Source organism: Oncorhynchus tshawytscha, linkage group LG08 (assembly GCF_018296145.1).
Source record: "Oncorhynchus tshawytscha isolate Ot180627B linkage group LG08, Otsh_v2.0, whole genome shotgun sequence".
In the NCBI taxonomy this organism is placed as follows: Eukaryota; Metazoa; Chordata; class Actinopteri; order Salmoniformes; family Salmonidae; genus Oncorhynchus; species Oncorhynchus tshawytscha.
Window position 1 is genome coordinate 49,892,890 of NC_056436.1, and position 20,027 is coordinate 49,912,916.

Consider the following 20,027-nt stretch of genomic DNA (forward strand, 5'->3'; position numbering starts at 1 on the left):
TCAGAGCTCTCTAGAAGTGACATCAGAGTGACAGGAGCTGCTGAAGTCTGTGTTGGTGCCCGTCTCTCCACTGTTTGACCAAAAAGAATAGCAGGAGGAACCGTAGAGGGACAATGTTACGGCGAAAACCTTCCAACGCCTCAGAGAAGGAGCAGGTGCAGGAGAAGGTGCAGAAGAAGAAGGTGAGGAGGTTTGGGTCGTCTGTGTTTGGATGGGAGGATTGTGTCTATGAGTCATGCTGATACAAAGTGCAAAGACAAGAGGAGAAGAGCTGTCTGAACACCGCAAAAAGGTCTTTGGACTGCAATTTGTTTTCTTCTCAAAATGAGCAGTGATCAAGTGAAAAACAAAGTTTTTTGCTAAAACGAGAGCAACACAACGTGTTCATCTTCAGAATAGCAGGAGGATGAGCACATGATGAACAGTAATTTAGAGTGCTACTTTCTTTGGCTCATTCCCTTGTACAAACTTAAACACTGACGACGGTGAGAGGCACATTAGCCCATTGTCTGTATATGCAGCCAACACGGACAGGTTTTGCTACACAGGCTTAGAAGAAACCTTTGTGGTGACCTGAAAATAAAAATAAAAACTTCTGAAACTTGGAACTGAAATAGATGGGAGCCTTGGTTGTCAGGGTTAAAAAGACAAAAAGTATTGCTTCTCTTGGCACTAAACCTTAGTTCCTCTAATATTGCTGTATGATTCATTGCAATTGGCCATGGACGTAGCAGCTAAATTCAGTTTGAGTCATACTTAGGCATTTTGTGGCTTCTCGCTCTAAAGCTCTACTGGCTTGGTTGGGTAACAGCTATTCTCCTATGTTTAACACCAGTGCCCTTATTTTCCATCTGCATGCATATTCTACGCTTCTATCCAAGTTTCATCATTACACATCTCATCACCTCACTGCTCCTCACCACCATGACACTTCAGTGGGTTTTGTTGCTAGACAAGGCAAATGATTTGCTCCTCAGCAAGATCACCTAATGGATATTAGATGATACTAATGCCTATCACGATGAACTACACAAACGCCATCTTCTCTGAGAAGTTGTTCCCTCTAATTCAGTGGCATCAGGAAGAGACGACATAGACCACTATTGCCACCAAGGCTGTCTAGACACCTGCAGCAATTGGATGCTGACAGTTGCCCAACATGTATCCACATTCTGTGGATTTTTAGAATTATTTTTAGGATTCTTTAGGCAAGAAGGAGAGGTGGATATGAACATAAGCCATGGTGTCATATGGAAAGTAATGGCTGCTTAGGGGAGAGTGGGGTAAGTTGAGACGCCCTTGTTTCTGGGAAACCATACACAAAATGTTTAATAATTTCATGGAGTCTGTGAAGAACAAAACATGAAAAAGGGGTAAGCAAGTTGGGTCCAAAAAACAGTTATAGGTTTCATGATGTTTGTTTCTAAACCAAAGTAGATATTTTAAAATGTTTCTATACATCAGTTGGGGGTCTCTAAAAGCTTCAATATGAGGTCCTAAAGCTAGCATGAAAGTCCATCCTTGTACTGTAGCTGTGTGGGCTAATATAGTCCAAATGCTTGCCTTGGGGTAAGTTAAGCTAATTGCAAGTTCAGAAAATTGAAGTGTCTTCTTCCCAGGCATAATGCAAGGCATTATTTCTGATCCCATGAAGTAAAAAAAGGGCCTGTACTATGTAAAGTGTTTTTAAAAAGTAGTAAGTGTTTGTTTGGTGTTAAGCCTGTGTTAAAAGATTCTTAAAATGAATAAAAGACTAAATGGGGCTCCCGAGTGGCGCAGCGGTCTAAGGCACTGCTTCGCAGTGCTAGAGGCGTCACTACAGACCAGGATTCAATCTCGGGCTGTATCACAACCGTCCGTGATCGGGAGTCCCATAGGGCGGCACACAGTTGGTCCAGCGTCGCCCGGGTTAGGGGAGGGTTTGGTTGGGGGGGGGCTTTACTTGGCTCAATGCGCTCTAGCAACTCCTTGTGGCAGGCCGAGTGCCTGCAAGCTGACCTCTGTCGTCCAGTTGAATGGCGTTTCTTCCGACACATTGGTGCAGCTGGTTTCCGGGTTAAGTGGGCAGGTGTTCAGAAGCGCGGTTTGGCTGGTAATGTTTCGGAGGACACATGACTCGACCTTCGCCTCCCAAGCCCGTTGGGGAGTAGCAGCGATGAGACAACATCGAAATAGGGGAGAAAATGGGGGCGTGATTGCGTTGAATGGGTGTTTGAAAACTAAATATAGACATGGTTTTGAAAAAGTAGTGTCAATATTTAATTCAGTACAGCAATTAGTAGGCGGCTTAACTTAACCTGTCCAGTGGCTCAACTTGCCCCGTATACCCAGGATAAGTTGTGCCAAGAGACCACCTTTTTTGGACTCGGTTATGTTCTCAAAACTGTAATGTTTTACATTAATTCTTATTTCCAGGGATACACAACATCCTGAAATGTTATGGAGATAGCTTTGTTAGAAAGAATACAATAATTCCCTTGACGGAGTGATGCTGAATATCAAAAACACATGTTCACAACTTACCCCACTCTACCCTATCGCTATAGAGAACTCCAAGTGGAAACCGTTTGACCGCATCAACGATTTCTGTATTGATTCTCAGTGCAGTATCAAATTGAGACTCGATCATATGTGTAATCACAGATGGGGGATATCTTTGATTCATAGCTGAAGTGTATAATCAGAGATGAGAACAGACGCAAAGGCTAATTAAGGGGTTTATTGAAATGCATTGGAGAGACTAGAGATGGAGGCATAGAGCGAATAGAAGCACACTAGTCTATAAAAACAGCAGACGTGACTTCAGCTTTTATCTTTGCCATATTCTGGGAACAGTATTCTATAATGTTATCGATTGCGTCTAAGCCTTGTCGATCTGGGTAAGCCGTGTCTCATGCTGCATGCTGGTATAGCCTGGTTGGGATCAGCCCACTGTATTGATTTGTGACCCAGGAAAGTTACAAAATACACTTTTTAATACAGTCACCATCTGTGCAGGCAGCTTTGGGAGCAGCAGTGTCCTTTTGACCTGCAGTCAGATATTGATCAGGATATACTGTAAGGATACATATCCCATAATATACGACTAAATATCCCATGACGACCTGCCGAGCTAGCGTCAGGACTAAGCCTGTCTGATATAGATTTTATTCTGTGAATCTCGACTGATAAGGACGTGATACCACATATAGTGAAACATCAGTGTGTAAAGTACCATCTCAGGAGTGATTTCAACCAACAACAAACAATAAACTCTGCACACAGCCGTTTCTAATGTTCTGAGAAATGTCTATCAGGTACATTTAGTTGAATGTAGGCCTCTTCATGAAATAAGAGGAATCGGTTTTGTTAAGTTCTCATTTTAATAAACTTGATGATTCAGAGTTTGTCATTACAAGAGGCCTGAACCATAACCAGGCTTAAACCCCCAAAGAGTGGCCACAGTGGCATTTTGGCTCTTCTTCTCAGCTGTATCTGATATATTTTTTTTAGATTTGAGGAAGAAGAAACTATTTAAAAGAAGTTGCCAAAATGATAAATGCTACCATGTGTTCTCTACTGTATTTTAGATATCATGCCAAGGTTCTATCTCCTCCTGGCTCATTGTCTCTATTACAACTGTCTGCGTATTTTACTAGAAGAACTCTCTGGGTGCAAAAATATCTTTGACGAAATGTTTTTAAGACCACATGACTTGAATGTCGAGATTATATTTTTTATGACTCATATGTGTATTTCTCTAGGTCTCCCCTACGTTAATCCTCTGTGTCCTCCCTCTGTCTCCACAGCTCACCCTGCAGAGGTCCAGCAGCTTCAAGGACTTCATGAAGCCCAAGTCCCCAGTAGTGGTGGACAAGGAGTTCAACTTGGACTACACAGTAAGTTTACAGTGAGACTGACTGGCTTTGAACCCGGGTCTCCAGTCTGCTGTGTTTAGCCTTCTGAGCTAAAGCCTAGGCATTGGCTTGGGAAGCTAAAGCAATTCTTCAGGCCTTTGGGGAAGGTTACTCTTCACATGAGCATGGTTCACCGAACTACCTCTATTAAAAACAAAAGCATCTCCTGTCTTCCGTTGGCAGCCATATGTATTCACATAATCCCATCAGGTTACAGTTTAATAGCAAAAATGGATTGAATAAATACAGGGATGGTTTCAAATTCAATCTCTTAGGTTGACTGAAATTCTAAAAGTACTTGTTCCTCGACGGCGGACATACTGGTTAACGTTCATGCAAACAACTGAGTTTCAACATGTCTATTGAACACAAAGGGAAAACTGACATCAGTGTTTGAATCTTTAACGATAAATGGAAGTTTGCAGTTCGTGCTTCCCAAAAATTGCAAAAAAAACAAAGAACTGTCGACAACTGACACCAACAATAGTTGAGGTCTGGACTTCCTCAGTTTCACGTTGATGACAATATAATCAAACTTGAATGGATAGCATTTATTTCTCTACTGTATTTTACAAACAGTATGATTGGAAGTTAGACAGAGGTAGAAGTTTAGAAGAGGTTTTCAACAATGAGAGGAAGTTCAGAGGATGAAGTTTAGAGCTGCGGGCAAATCAAACCACATTGAGAGACAGAAGGACAGAAATACCAGAGCAGGATGTCCTCTGTGAAAACCAGTCAAGCAGAGAACCGCTGGCTGCTGTGTCTTCCAGACAGTCTGCTGCTTCTCAGCCAGATCCCATTCACGACAACTATTCCACCTCCGGAGATGATTAAATAGAGATATCAGCCTAAGCAATGTTCTATTGATTTTGTAGGTGCGTGCATCCATGCTTTTGTATGTGTCTCTGCATTTATTTTCAAGTTTTGCTCTTTATGTATATGATAAATCTGCAGTATGTGTTTACAGTACTTGTGGTGATGTGGTCTGTTGTGCTGAAGATGGGGTTGTAGGCTTCCATGTTCACCATAAAGCCATACTGACAGCACTGTAGCCCTGTGGGGAGGAGCTAGTATGACTCACTGCGCCATGCTCTGCTCTTCTCTCTGGGCCTTCTGCCGGTGACACACGCAAACTGTCATCACAGCCAAGCCTCACTGGAAGCACTCTCCCCGACACAGCATCCCAATCACTGATTCGCGTCACACACTGCAATCCGTTTGTGTGTGTGTGTGAAGCGTGCGCATGAACCACTCTAGAGCACATCATCACACAAGTTACATTGATCACTTACATTTTTGTGAATTAAAGGTTAGGTGTAGGGCTGTTATGGTGACCATATTACCGCCACACCAGTGGTCATGAGTCATGATCACAGTCAAATTCCACGTGACCGTTTAGTCATGGTAACTGGGCTTCTTAAGCTTTGATGCTGATGGTCATAAGTAGCCTACCAAACTTGCTAACTGCCTGGTACTCAGGCCTTTATTGTTCTTCTAATCACTCTGACGTCAATGCAAATGTGATCAAAAATCAAATCAAACACTTAATGAGAGCCCATGAACTCATGTTGCGCAACATTTATATAGGCTATGTAATTGCGTGAGAAAAGAGTTGAGATGCCTCTTAAAATCCCATCAGCTTTTTATAGGCTAGGCCTACTATATTTATTTCTCGAGTTTACTAATATTAAGCATTTTGCCTATCTTTTACAACAGGAGTATAGCCTACCTGGGTGGCATGAAAATGAACCACGGGAAAAAAGTCCTCCATTCGCTATTTAAGTGCATAAGATTACATGTATTTTTTTCCCCCTGCACCCTGTTGCGACACCGGTGCATGATAATGGTCCATTCTAAATCAAACTAATTTCACAAATATATTATTTTGTGAATGTAAAGACGAGATTAAATGAAGAATAATCTGATGGGTGACAATATTAACCTATCACTTATGAATGATGCTCAGCTTGTTCAGTAAGGCAAGAAACAGTGCATGCCTTTTTATTTGCCGATTTTTTTCAAATCAGTCACCCACCTCATGTAGCTTAGCCTATAGTCCTATATGTCTGGATAAGGTTTGTGTCACAACTAAAGTGGCCAATTAACTTCTTAAAATAAGTAGAGGCTGGGGCCTCCAGAGTGGCGCAGGGGTCTAAGGCACTGCGCTTGAGGAGTCACTATAGACCCGGGTTCAACCCCAGGCTGTGTCACAACCGGCCGTGACCGGGAGTCCCATAGGGTGGCGCACAATTGGCTCAGCATCGTCCGGGTTAGGGGAGGGCTTGGCCAGGGGGCTTTACTTGGATCATCGCGCTCTAGCAACTCCCTGTGGTGGGAAGGGTGCCTGCAGGCTGACCTCTGTCGTCCAGTTGAATGGCGTTTCTTCCGACACATTGGTGCAGCTTGCTTCCGGGTTAAGTGGGCGGGTGTTAAGAAGCGCGGTTTGGCTGGTCATGTTTAGGAGGAAGCATGACTCGACCTTGGCCTCTGCAGCAATGAGACAAGATTGAAATTGGGGAGAAAAATATATATAAATATATAATAATTAAGCAGAGCCTACCGGTATAGAGCCTAACTGGCATAGATAGGCCGCACGTGAGTTTCAAGTCCATTTTCACCATACAAATTCACCTTTATAATAAAGCATTACATGCATAATTGCATTTGCGGTCACTACTAACAATTGGATAGAAAAAGGGGGTTAAAAAAAATACAGGTTTTGTCATGCCCGTGGTATGTGGTCTGATATACCACGGCTGTCAGTCAATCAGCATACAGGGCTCAAACCATCCAGTTTATAATACGAATTGACATATCAGAGAGCCATGTGAGATAGGTGCTTTGGAGCACAACGATTGGCAGCTGGGAGAAGGGAATTCTAGTTATTATATTCAGTCCAAGAGCACAACAGCCACTTTGGCCGCAAAAGGCCAGAGTTTTTTTTAGAGGGCGTTACGGCCACACAAGGGGGATGCCACCAGGAAATTCGAGGCCTGGTGAGAATATTATCAAGTGCTTGTCAAATTGTGAATGAGAGACTGATGAAGTGTGTGTAGACTGCACAAGAAACAAAGCGGAGCTTTGCATGCAACTTTTTTCAAATCACCATTAAAGTAGCATCATGCCTTAAAACCTTAGAATGTATTCAATTGTATTCTTCATACTATAAAATAATGCAACAGAATTCTAAGCTAGTGTAGCTCACAATATGGTATAGCCAGATCAGGGCCTTTTATAAAAGGGCATCTCGGAGTATGCTAATCTGTTATTCTGAAATAGACTACATTTTCTTCATGTCATGTTTCTTTAGTCTTGTCTGAAATAATGAATGGATTTGTTGTGATGGTGTAGGCTACTTTAATAGGATTTATTAGACTTTTAAAATGTATGCTAGATGTTCCAAAGGTCTGCATCAGTGGCTTGTGGGCTATGCATGGAAGACAGGTGATGCTACACCTGTTTATGTTAATGGTCAATTACCGTGAGACCGGCAGCTATATGCTTGACAATCACCGGCTGACATTTAATGACCGCACCAGCCCTAGTTAGGTGACCCTGTGCACTTCATTTGTGATCCACATAGATTAAAAACAGCACACAACACCCACATCTTGAAAAGACAGACTTATGTGAATGTTGAAATGGTAACCAAAATTAACCTTTTAGGTGCCAGAGGATATGCCTGTGGAGGATGCATTGAAGAGTGGCAGTAAGCAGGGGAAGAAGTCGTGGCGTAAAGTCATCTCACGCACCATGACCCGCAAAACCTCCAAGACGGTACAGAAGGCCCTGGCAGAGGAGGGGGTAAGTGTAGCGTGATATACTACAGTGCCCATAACACTATATGGTTTGGTCTTAACAAAGATGGTTCCAAAGCTTACAATGTGATGTCTGTCTTCTTACCAATAAATCATCATAACTGACAGGTTGTCTAATAAAATGGCAATTAAACTCAGCAGGACCCTAAAAATAAAAAATAAAAATAATAACCCAGATTTTCATTGTAAAGGGTTTACACTGTTTCCGATGCTTGTTCAATGAACCATAAACAATTAATGAACATGCACCTGTGGAACAGTCGTTAAGACAGCTTACAGACGGTGGGCAATTAAGGTCAAAGTTATGAAAACTTAGGACACTAAAGAGGCCTTGCTACTGACTCTGAAAAACACCAAAATAAAGATGTCCAGGGTCCCTGCTTATCTGTGTGAACGTGCCTTAGGCATGCTGCAAGGAAGCATGAGGATTGCAGATGTGGCCAGGGCAATAAATTGCAATGTCCATACTGTGAGACGCCTAAGACAGCGCTACAGGGATACAGGATGGACAGCTGATAGTCCTCGCAGTGGCAGACCACATGTAACAACACCTGCACAGGATCGGTACATCTGAACATCACACCTGCTGGACAGGTACAGGATGGCAACAACAACTGCCCGAGTTACACCAGGAACGCACAATCCCTCCATCAGTGCTCAGACTGTCCGCAATAAACTGAGAGAGGCTGGACTGAGGCCTTGTAGACCTGCTGTAAGGCAGGTCCTCACCAGACATCACCGTCGCTGGATCAGACTGGACTGGCAAAAAGTGCTCTTCACTGACGAGTCACAGTTGTCTCACCAGGGGTGCTGGTCAGATTCGCGCTTTTCGTTGAAGGAATGAGCGTTACACCGAGTCCTGTATTCTGGAGTGGGATCGATTTGGAGGTGGAGGGTTCGTCGTGGTCTGGGGCGGTATGTTACAGCATCAACAGGCTGAACTTGTTGTCATTGCAGGCAATCTCGATGATGTGCGTTATAGGGAAGACATCCTCCTCCCTCATGTGGTACCCTTTCTGCAGGCTCATCTTGACATGACACTCCAGCATGACAATGCCACCTGCCATACTGCTCGTTCTGTGTGTGATTTCCTGCAAGACAGGAATGTCAGTGTTCTGCCATGGCCAGCGAAGAACCCGGATCTCAATCCCATTGAGCATGCCTGGGAACTGTTGGATCGGAGGGTGAGGGCTAGGGCCATTCCCCCCAGAAATGTCCAGGAACTTGCCTTGGTGGAAGAGTGGGGTAACATCTCACAGCAAGAACTGGAAAATCTGGTGCAGTCCATGAGGAGGAGATGCACTGCAGTATTTAATGCAGCTGGTGGCCACACCAGATACTGACTGTTACTTTTGATTTTGATCTCCCCCCCCCCCTTTGTTCAGGGACAAATTATTCCATGTCTATTAGTCACACGTTGTGGAACTTGTTCAGTGTATGTCTGTTGTTGAATCTTGTTATGTTCTTTCAAATATTTACACATGTTAAGTTTGCTGAAAATAAACGCAGTTGGCAGTGAGAGGACTTTTCTTTTTTTTGCTGAGTTTATATTGTAAACATCAACATCATTTATATTCCAAAAATCAAATGTAGATTCAAATATGTGATATATTTTTTGGGGGCATAGATATTTAGTTTACCCCTGAAAGTGACACACTTTCTTTCCTGAATATCATATGACAACTCAAATAAAAGGCAACAGAAAGTGTCTTAGTAGGGAGTTAGGCCACCATATGAGCCACCAGAACAGCTTCAATGCACCTTGCCATATATTCTACAAGTGTCTGGAACTCTATTGGAGGGATGTGACACCATTCCTCCACAAGAAATTCCATAATTTGGTGTTTTGTTGATGGTGGTGGAAAACGCTGTCTCCGGCACCGCAACAGAATCTCCCATAAGTGTTCAATTGGGTTGAGATCTGGTGGCTGAGACGGCCATGGCATAGTTTTCATGCTCATCAAATCATTCAGTGACCACTTGTTATCTGTGGATGGGGGCATTGTCATCCTATGAGGGCATAGCCATGATAGACAAAATAATGGCCTGCCCAGAATGTTTATACATGACCCTAAGCTTGATGGAATGTTGAATGCTAAATTAACTCAGGAACCACACCTGTGTGGAAGCACCTGCTTTCAATTTACATTGTATCCCTCATTTACTCAAGTGTTTCCATTATTTTGGTGGTTACCTGTGTCAATACTGTACCCCTTTTTATGAATATCTTCAAAAGGTTGATAGTGCCTCCCCCTAGTGGACACAGTACTTTGAAGTATTTTTACTTAAGTCGTTTTTTAAGGTATCTCCGAAATAAAAGGGGGTTCCCGAGTAGCGCAGCAGTCGAAGGCACTACATCTCAGTGCTAGAGGCTTCACTACAGACCCTGGTTCAATTCCAGGCTGTATCACAACTGACTGTGATTGGGACTCCCATAAGGCGGCGCACAATGGCCCAGTGTTGTTAGGGTTTGGCTAGGGTAGGCCGTCACTGTAAATAAGAATTTGTTCTTAATTGAATTGCCTAGTTAAATAAATAAAACAATTATAATGTACTTTTTACTCCATACATTTTCCCAGACACCCAAAAGTACTAGTTAAATGTTATGCTTAGCCGGACAGAAAAATTGTCCAATACACACGGTCATCCCTACTGCCTCTGAACTGGCGGACTCACTAAACACAAATGCTTTTGTAAATGACATCTGAGTGTTGGAGTGTGCCCATGGCTCACTTTCCGAACAAGAAAATGGTGTTTGATCACCTACCAACCAGTAAGAATTCCGGCTCTCACAGACCTGTTAGTTTTTCTTTAAGAAGCCCTCCTGTTCTCGACTCATTACCTGTATTAACTGCAAAATCCTGCAGCGCATGCAAGGTCCCCCTGCTCAAGCAAGCGCATGTCCAGGCCGTCTGAAGTCTGACAATGACCATCTGGATGATCCAGAGGAGGAATGGGAGAAGGTCATGTTGTCTGATGAGACAAAAATAGAGCTTTTTGGTCTAAACTCCACTCGCTGTGTTTGGAGGAAGAAGGATGAGTACAACCCCAAGAACACCATCCCAACCATGAAGCATGGAGGTGGAAACATCATTCTTTGGGGATGCTTTTATGCAAAGGGGACAGGATGACTGCACCCTATTGAGGGGAGGATGGATGGGGCCATGTATCTCGAGATCTTGGCCAACAACCTCCTTCCCTCATTAAGAGCATTGAAGATGGGTCGTGGCTGGGTCTTCCAGCATGACAACGACCCGAAACACACAGCCAGGGCAACTAATTGGCTCCGTAAGTGGCTCCGTAAGAAGCATCTCAAGGTCCTGGAGTGGCCTAGCCAGTCTCCAGACCTGAACCCAGTAGAAAATTGTTGGAGGGAGCTGAATGTCTGTATTGCCCAGCGACAGCCCCAAAACCTGAAGGATCTGGAGAAGGTCTGTATGGAGGAGTGGGCCAAAATCCCTGCTGCAGTGTGTGCAAAGCTGGTCAAGAACTACAGGAAACGTATGATCTCTGTAATTGCTAACAAAGGTTTCTGTACCAAATATTAAGTTCCGCTTTTCTGATATGAAATACTTATGTCATGCAATAAAATGCAAATTAATTACTTAAATCATACAATGTGATTTTCTGGATTTTTGTTTTAGATTCCGTCTCTCACAGTTGAAGTGTACCTATGATAACAATTACAGACCTCTACATGCTTTATATGTAGGAAAATCGGCAGTGTATCAAATACTTGCTCTCCCCACTGTATGTATATACACAACACATTTTTTGTATAACGAATATATGTCTATGGTTAGGGCATATTTTGACCTGAAGGCTCTGTCTGTTGTATAACACCTAAATAATATCCTTTATGTATACAGGGGGAGAGTGGTGAGGAGGGCTCCCTGTCTCCCACCACAGACTGGATGCCAGGCCTGACAGCAGGCAATAGGGCATCTGTGTGCTCCAATGGCTCCGAGGACACTGTCCACAGCCCCGTCTCTCGCCAGCTCTCTGGGTGTAAGTTAGGTTCAATTAAATATCTTATCTAACCAAGCCAAGTGATTTCCAGTGATTGTCTGACTATGGGTGTTGTGTATTACAACAGGTGGGGACCGCCAGAGCCTGGACAGTGGCTACAGCCAGAGAGACAGCATGAGGCTGGAGGAGTCCAGTCCTCCCTACACAGGCCCCTTCTGTGGTCGTGCTCGTGTCCACACAGACTTCATCCCCAGCCCCTACGACATAGAGTCCCTCAAGCTCCAAGTAAGTAGCCTGGTTTAACCAGACTGACGTTCCACTTAGCTAATAGCCTCTTTGGGCTAGGCGTGCCGCTAGCGCCACACCTCGACAACATACGGTAAAATTGCAGAGTGTGAAATTCAAAATACAAAATTCGTAACATTAAACGTTCATGAAAATACAAGTGTCTTACATCGTTTAAAAGCGTAACTTCTTGTTCATCCAGCCGCTTTGTCAGATTTCATTAAGGCTTTACGGCGAAAGCACACCATATGATTATCTGAGGACAGCGCCCCGCATACAAACACATTAAACATTTTCCAACCAAGCAGATGCATCACGAAAGTCAGAAATGGGGATTAAAAAATAAATCACTTACCTTTGAAGATCTTCCTCTGTTTGCATTCCAAAGGATCCCAGCTACATCAAATGGTCCTTTTTTTCAATAAAGTCCTTCTTTATATCCCCAAAAGGTAAGTTTAGTTGGTGCGCTTGACTCAGTAATCCACCAGTTTCCCTCGTTCAAAATGTATACAAATGAATCCCGAAAGTTACCAATAAACTTTGTCCAAACAAGTCAATGTTTCTAATGAATCCTCAGGTACCCTGATATGTAAATAAATGCTAAAATTAAGACGGAGAATAGTATGTTCATTTCCGGAGATAAATAACGAAGTGCGCGCCCTCACCAATGTGCACCACAACACTACAGCCAAAATGGGAGCCACTTACAAAAACGACAAATTCTAGCTCATTTTTCAAAAAACAAGCCTGAAACTCTTTCTAAAGACTGTTGACATATATTGGAAGCCCTAGGGACTGCATTCTGGGAGGTATTCCATTCACATTCCCATAGACAGCCATTATAATGAGTGGTGAGCTCAAAAAAAAAAATCTGGATGGACTCTCCTCAGGTTTTCGCCTGCTATATAAGTTCTGTTATACTCAGACATTATGTTAACAGTTTTGGGAACGTTAGTGTTTTCTATCCAATACTACCAATTATATGCATATCCTAGCTTCTGGGCCTGAGTAACAGGCAGTTTACATTGGGCATGTCAGTCATCCAAACTTCCGAATACTGCCCCCTAGCCGCATTCAGACTGGTTTAACCAGTAAGGCCCTCCTGAAAGAACTTGTTAACAGATTGTGAACAGATTGTGAAATAAAAGAATGGTTCCTTAGTCATCATCCATGGCTGAATCTATATAGAGGCCAATTGTACTGAGTGCTGACCAGATTAGACATGTAGCCATTATTAGAGTAGCTCAGTGAAGTATAGAATTACACAGATTGACTTCACATACTGTATACCACAAAATGTATGTGATCATATACTACTTAACTGGAATGTAGATAATGCTTGGATCGAGGTAGTCATCCACTGTTTCTCCTGCAGAAAGGTGACAGAACGAACCACTTCACATAGTACTACAAAATGTACAGTGCCTTCAGAAAGTATTCATACCCTTTGACTTATTCCACATTTTGTTGGTGCAGCCTGAATTCAAAACGGATTATATATATGTTTTTCTCTCAGCCATCTACTCTCAATACCCTATAATGACAAAGTAAAAACATGTTTTTAGTCATTTCTGAAAATGTATTAAATGAAATGACACGTAGTCCCACCTGTGGCCAATTCAATTGTTTGGACAGAATTTAGAAAGATATACACCCGTCTATATAAAAGGTCCCACAGTTGACATTGCATGTCAGAGCAGAAACTATACCATGAAGTACAAGGAACTGTCTGTAGATCTCAGAGAGAATTGTGATGAGGAAGATACTGTATCTGGGGAAGGGTATAAAACAATTTCTTGAGTGTTGACAGTTTCCAAGAGCACAGTGGTCTTCCTCATTGGGAAATTGAAAAGAATATTGAACTACTCAGCCTAGAGCTGGCCGTACAACCTAACTGAGCTACCGGGCAAGAAGGACCTTGGTCAGGGAGGTGGCCAAGGACCCATGACCATTCTGAGAGAACTTGGCTGAGATGGGAGGACCTGCCAGAAGGACAACAGTCTCTACACTAATTCACCAATGGGCTTTATGGGAGAGTGGCCAGACACTCCTGAGAGAAAGGCACATGATGGCACGTGAGAGATTCTGTGGTCTGAAGAAAACCAGGCACAGCTCATCACCCGTCTAACACCATCCCTACCATGAAGCATTGTGGTGGCAGCATCATGCTATGGGGATTCTTGTCAGTTGCAGAGACTGTGAGACTGGTAAGGTCAGAGGGAACAATGAATGGAGCTAAATGCAGACAAATCCTTGAGACCTTTCTCCCGGGTGAAAATTACCTTAGACAGGGGAGAATATTTACGTTCCAACATGACAATGACCCCAAGTATACAGCCAAAGCAATGCTAGAACAAGAATGTGAAAGTCCTTGAGTGGCCCAGCCAAAGACCATACTTGAATCCCATTTGAAAGACTTGAAGATTGCTATTCAACGCCGCTCCCCATATAATTTAAAGCTGCAATCTGTAACTTTTAGGGTGAACCGACCAGTTATAGATCTGTCATTCTCATTGAAAGCAAGTCTAAGAAGCAGTAGATCTGTTCTGTGTGCGCTATTTCTATGTTTCCCGTTCTTAAGTTTCATTTATGCATCTTTTACTTACTGGTTTTGTACACCAGCTTATGGAAAATATATTTCAATGCGGTTATGATGGTACAATGTTTCTCTACACCATACTTGCTTGTTATGTCATATAAACTGAAATTAGCTATACTATTAGCATTTTAGCAACCAGGAAATGGCAGAGTTGACAGCTTGAGAATATCTGCATGGAAGAAAAGGGAGAAAATCCCCAAATCCAGTTGTGTAATGCTGACAGTCATACCAAAGATGACTATAATCACCCTCAAAGGCGCTTCTACACAGTATTAACTCAGGGGTGTGAAGACTTATGTAAATTAGATTTTGGAATTATTTTCAACTAATTTGCAAAGTACATGTTTTCACTTCGTCATTATGTGGTGTTGTGTGTAGACGGGTGAGAAAAGAAATCTGTCATCCATTTAATTCAGGCTGTAACATAACAAAATGTGGAATAAGTCAAAGGGTATGAATACTTTCTGAAGGCACTTTACGTGGTCACATTGTATTATATAACTGGGAAGCAGATTGGATCTAGTTTGAGTCGAGGTGTTCATCATCCACTGTTTCTCCCGCAGAAAGGCGACATCATCCAGATCATTGAGAAGGACCCGGTGGGCACATGGACAGGGAAGCTCAACAACAAGGTGGGCACCTTCAAGTTCATCTATGTCAACATCTTACCGGATGAGGTCACTCCGCCCATGAGGAAAATGTGCTCCAGCAAGAACCGCTTCTCCAAGGCCAAAAACAAGCCCCAGACCCTGGAGGAAGTTCTGGAGCGGATCGGTCTCACCGTAAGACAGTCATATCCTCTTAATCTCATACAGATTCAAATAGACAATTGGCTTAGAGAACGCAATCAAAGCGCAATCATTATTAACTTAGATCAGTTCAGATTTGGAAAAGGTGATCTATAAAGTGATGTATAAAGACATTAGTGAAACTGGATAAGTATCTGACAACGCATCTCATATAATAGCATTGCATTCGAAGCCCTCAGAAATCCCTGTCAAATTATTAACATTTATTTTTGGATTATTGTGCAAAACTAATGATAATGTGATGATTCTCTCTGTTGTTCAGGAGCTGGGCTCTTTGCTGTCTATGCACGGCTTCCAGAGCCTGGAGGACTTTGGCGGCCTGAAGGAGTCCCACCTCAACGAACTTAACATCACAGATGCTGAGCAACGTACCAAGATTCTGACTGCCTCTGAGCTGCTGCGTGACTGTAGGTCCACACTCAATTCCATATAATAACATACTAGATCACACAAGAAACACTATAGGGGGCCCATGATCACAAAATAAAATCACAGAACGACTAAGCACACAGATGCAATGCTTTACTAGAGGTAGATGATGCCATAATGTACCTGTAAGCGATCACCCCATTGTATGTATTCATTTCTCATTTACATGGGAGCATAGCCTCCTATGTGGTACTTCAAGATGTAATGTAATGCAGGACATTTTCAGCAAAGCCTATAACTTCTCTGGACAGTGCCATCTTCAGCTTTCTCTCCTTTCTTGGGAAACTGCTACCTAATTAGCTTAATTTCATGAGCCAAACTGTACAGTAAAAGGTACAACATTCCGCTCACAAGTTACTGCATTGGCCTGTAGGAAACCCCATTTGGCCCTCATAAACACTTTGATATGGGAGCACTCTTCCCTCGAGTCAGATAATTAGCACTCATTTAAAAACACCTGTTTCCGACCAGTTATGATCCATATCATTATGGCTGTTTCCTCTGTTCTGAACATAAGTGCTTGGTTGGCTGTTAGCTGCTAGCCCCCTTAGGCTTCAACGTGCTTCCCTGTTTTAAATTACACCACGACTGGGATTCAAACGAACCACACTGCGCTGACGTCGCACTGCACTTGACTTCAAAAGGCAATTTCCCTGACGTTAGAGGCACATGCATTTGGACCAAAACTGAAATTGATGGGATCGTTATCTACGCTGTATTGATGCTGATGATTGTTTTGGTCTTTGTCCCCCTCAGCGGATGACGAGTCTGAGCCAGAGGAGGAGGAGGGAAGTAGCACTGAGGAGAAGGGTGACGTACCCAGGGACTCTGGCTGCTTCGAGAGCACAGAGAACATGGAGAACGGGCGCCATGAACCAGAGGGAGAGCCTGGTATGGAGCAGAAATTTAACCAGGAGCCAGAGCAGCAACAGAGCGAGGAGGATCAGCTGAGTTCTGTTGAGGAGCAACTGCAGGAGCTTACGGTGGATGAGGAGATCTCCTGAGAACTGAAGAGAATAGAAGCTCTGGAATTGAAGAGAACCTTGGTTGGTTGACTTTACTAATGGACATTTATCAAAAGCCCACGACAATTGGTTGATTTATTCAAACCATCAGAATAGTGATAATCAGGATTAAGCCATATATACTGCAAGGGAGTGTCTTTTAATTTGTTGCCCCCATACTTTTGTAACAAAGAGCCAGAGGGACTGCAACCGTAGCATGCGCTCCACCAGTAACTATTAAATGTTTTGGAAGAATGCAAGACCTTTGAAAGCATCTGTTTTTTTGTTGAAAGCTTGGTGTGGCCAGGCTGTAAGTACAAACGTGTTATCCTTTTCCATGAAACCATGGCATTTGAGCTATACTAAAAACGGTAATATTCTTCTGTGCGTTTCGGACTTGATATAGTCACGTAATTCCTATTTCCATCAATGGACAGGTAAGAAATTATTTTCCTGTGTCTTTTTAAAAAAATTCTTTATTCTGTCATCTTCAATTTATTACTTTTGAAATTTTTTAGGCATTTCCATTTTAAAATGTTTTCAATGTGTTGTGCTTTTGCTTGAATGTTTGTTGTTGTTCAACCGTTATTTTGGAAATAGACAACCAATTCTTGAATATGACCTATGAATGATTGTTTCTTATAGTATGTGGACTGTATATAACATTTTAGACATTTGACAGCACCAAAGTCATCTCATGTGTTCAGAGTTACTGTATATAACATATTTGACAGCACCAAAGTCATCTCATGTGTTCAGAGTTACTGTATATTTGCTTTTACCTTTTTGTTGTGTTGATCAAAGTTAATATCTGTATGTCTGTCATAGTAGTTAGGTTGACTTTTCTGTATTCAATTTGAAATAAAAACACATTTTTATACCAGTGTAGATTATTAAAAGAACTGATTGTGATCATATCTTCCTGACCACCTCCAAAAGGAGGATTTGATTGGTTGGACAGGCTATGGCGATCATGACATCAGCCAGTCAGGAACAAGGGCAGGGGTAAAAATACATGTCATCTGTGTGCACTTGAATAGTGAATGGAGACCGCTTTACCACCAGTTCGTTTTTCAATCATGCCAGGTAGGCTCCAGTTATTTCTCTCCACCCATCAACCCATATCATCTGCGCGACAGATGATATTCCTGGTAAAATTAAGGCGAATTGAAAACCAGTCACCTCTTCCCCTCCACCAACATACAAGATAGATGACCTTCGATTGCGGATTTGCTACCAACGGGAATCTCAAAACTGCAATACTCTTTGATTTTCTGAAACATGGGTTCGGGCAAGATGCTACTCGATGGATTCTCCATTCACTGGGCAGACAGGACAGTGGAGTCAGGGAAATCGGGGGAGGGGGGTTTGCCTCTACATCAACACCAACTGGTGTGCTAACCCCAGCGCTGGAAGTGTCAACCCTCTGTTCATCTGTCTTGGGATAACTGATGGTCAAATGCCGACCCTTCTATGTCCCGTGGGAGTTTTCAGCTATTATCGTGACTGTTGTATACATTCTACCTCAGGATAAGAAAGATAACAAGCTGGCCCTTAATGAAGTCTACAAGGCTATAAACAAGCAAGAAAATTTACATTCTGCATCACTAAGACACGTGATGCCCAACTTCCATCAACATGTCTCCAATGCCACTAGGGGCGATAAAGTCCCAGACCACTGATATTTTACCAACAAGCAACCATACAAGGCCCTCCCTCAGCCGCCATTTGGCAAATCAAATCATGACTCTGTACTCCTGCTTCCTGTTAACCTGTTGAGTGTAGGGGGCAGTATTTTGATTTTTGGATAAAAAACATACCCAAATTTAACTGCCTATTTCTCAGGCCCAGAATATGCATATAATTGTCAGATTAGGATAGAAAACACTATTGTCTGTGAGTTTTATAGAACTGATATTGCAGGCGATAACTTGAGGGAAACTCAACCAGGAAGTAGACTATTTTGAAAGCTCCGAGTTCCAATGAATGCCTTCCCTCCATTTAAAGGGATATCAACCAGATTCCTTTTCCTATGGCTTCCCCATGTCTTTAGACATGGTTTCAGGCTTTGATTTTGAAAAATGAGCAAGAAAGACCACATCGCGTCAGTGTATAGCTGGGTGTCCCCAGAGTTTTGCTTGCGCAACAGTTTGGAGCAGCCATTGTGTCTCTCTCTCCTATTGACGAATCTAAAGTCCCAGTTGATATATTATCGATTATATATTGAAAAAACAACCTGAGGAATGATTATAAAAAACGTTTGACATGTTTCTGTGAACATTACGGATACTATTTGGAATTTGTCTGCGATGTCGTGACCGCTCGAGCCTGTGGATTTCTGAACATAACGCGCCAAACAAATGGAGGTATTTTGGATATAAAAATAATCTTTATGGAACATTTATTGTGTAACTGGGAGTCTCGTGAGTGAAAACATCCGAAGATCAAAGGTAAACGATGAATTTGATTGCTTTTCTGACTTGTGACCAATCTACTTGATACTAGGTGTTCATAATGTTTTGTCGAGTGATCGATAAACTTACAAACGCTTGGATTGCTTTCGCTGTAAAGCTTATTTTCATAGTGGATTAACAAAAGGCTAAACTGTGTTGCCAAATTGCACTTGTGATTTCATGAATATTAATATTTTTCGTAATATTATTTGAATGTGGTTCTATGCAATTCAGCAGTTGTTGATGACAATTATCCCGCTAAAAGGATGGGTAGCGTCACAAGCAGAAACTCAAACAGGAAGTACCCGTGACTCGCTCCATTGAGAAATGGTCACCAGAATCAGATTATGCTACAGGACTGCTTTGATAGCGCGGATTGGAATATGTTTTGAGACTCCTCCGATAACTTTGATGAGCTAATCACCTCCGTCACCGGTGTCGTGACTGGACTTTAACATTATTCTGAAGACTTATTTAATTACCTAAATATGTCTAATTGTTACCCAATTAAATGAATCATTAACTAATTAGGATCTGGGACACCACGAGAGTGGTTCTTTAAAGAGTTACCATCTTCTGAATTAAACACAAAAAAGGTCTTTACCTATCACATCTATAAACAGTCAACTTATTAATCATAACCTCGTATCATATCATCATTCTGAACAGTCGTAACCTTGCATCTGCAAAAACCTGAGCCTTTCTTATTATTCAGTACTACACAAATTGGTTTCATTATTTATTTACTAGGTAATTAAAATGGTA

The 20,027-nt window shown here is 42.4% G+C and overlaps 1 protein-coding gene across 1 annotated transcript; it reads left to right on the forward strand.

Moving 5' to 3' along the window:
* sash3 (SAM and SH3 domain containing 3) lies at window positions 1–17,687 on the forward strand. Its single transcript, XM_024429565.2, has 8 exons — window positions 1–182; window positions 3,789–3,878; window positions 7,563–7,700; window positions 11,584–11,722; window positions 11,811–11,968; window positions 15,131–15,349; window positions 15,639–15,783; window positions 16,562–17,687. Exons 1-8 carry the CDS (start codon window positions 114–116, stop codon window positions 16,807–16,809), a joined length of 1,206 nt encoding a protein of 401 aa, XP_024285333.1. The 5' UTR covers window positions 1–113; the 3' UTR covers window positions 16,810–17,687.
* Window positions 17,688–20,027: the final 2,340 nt, after the last annotated feature.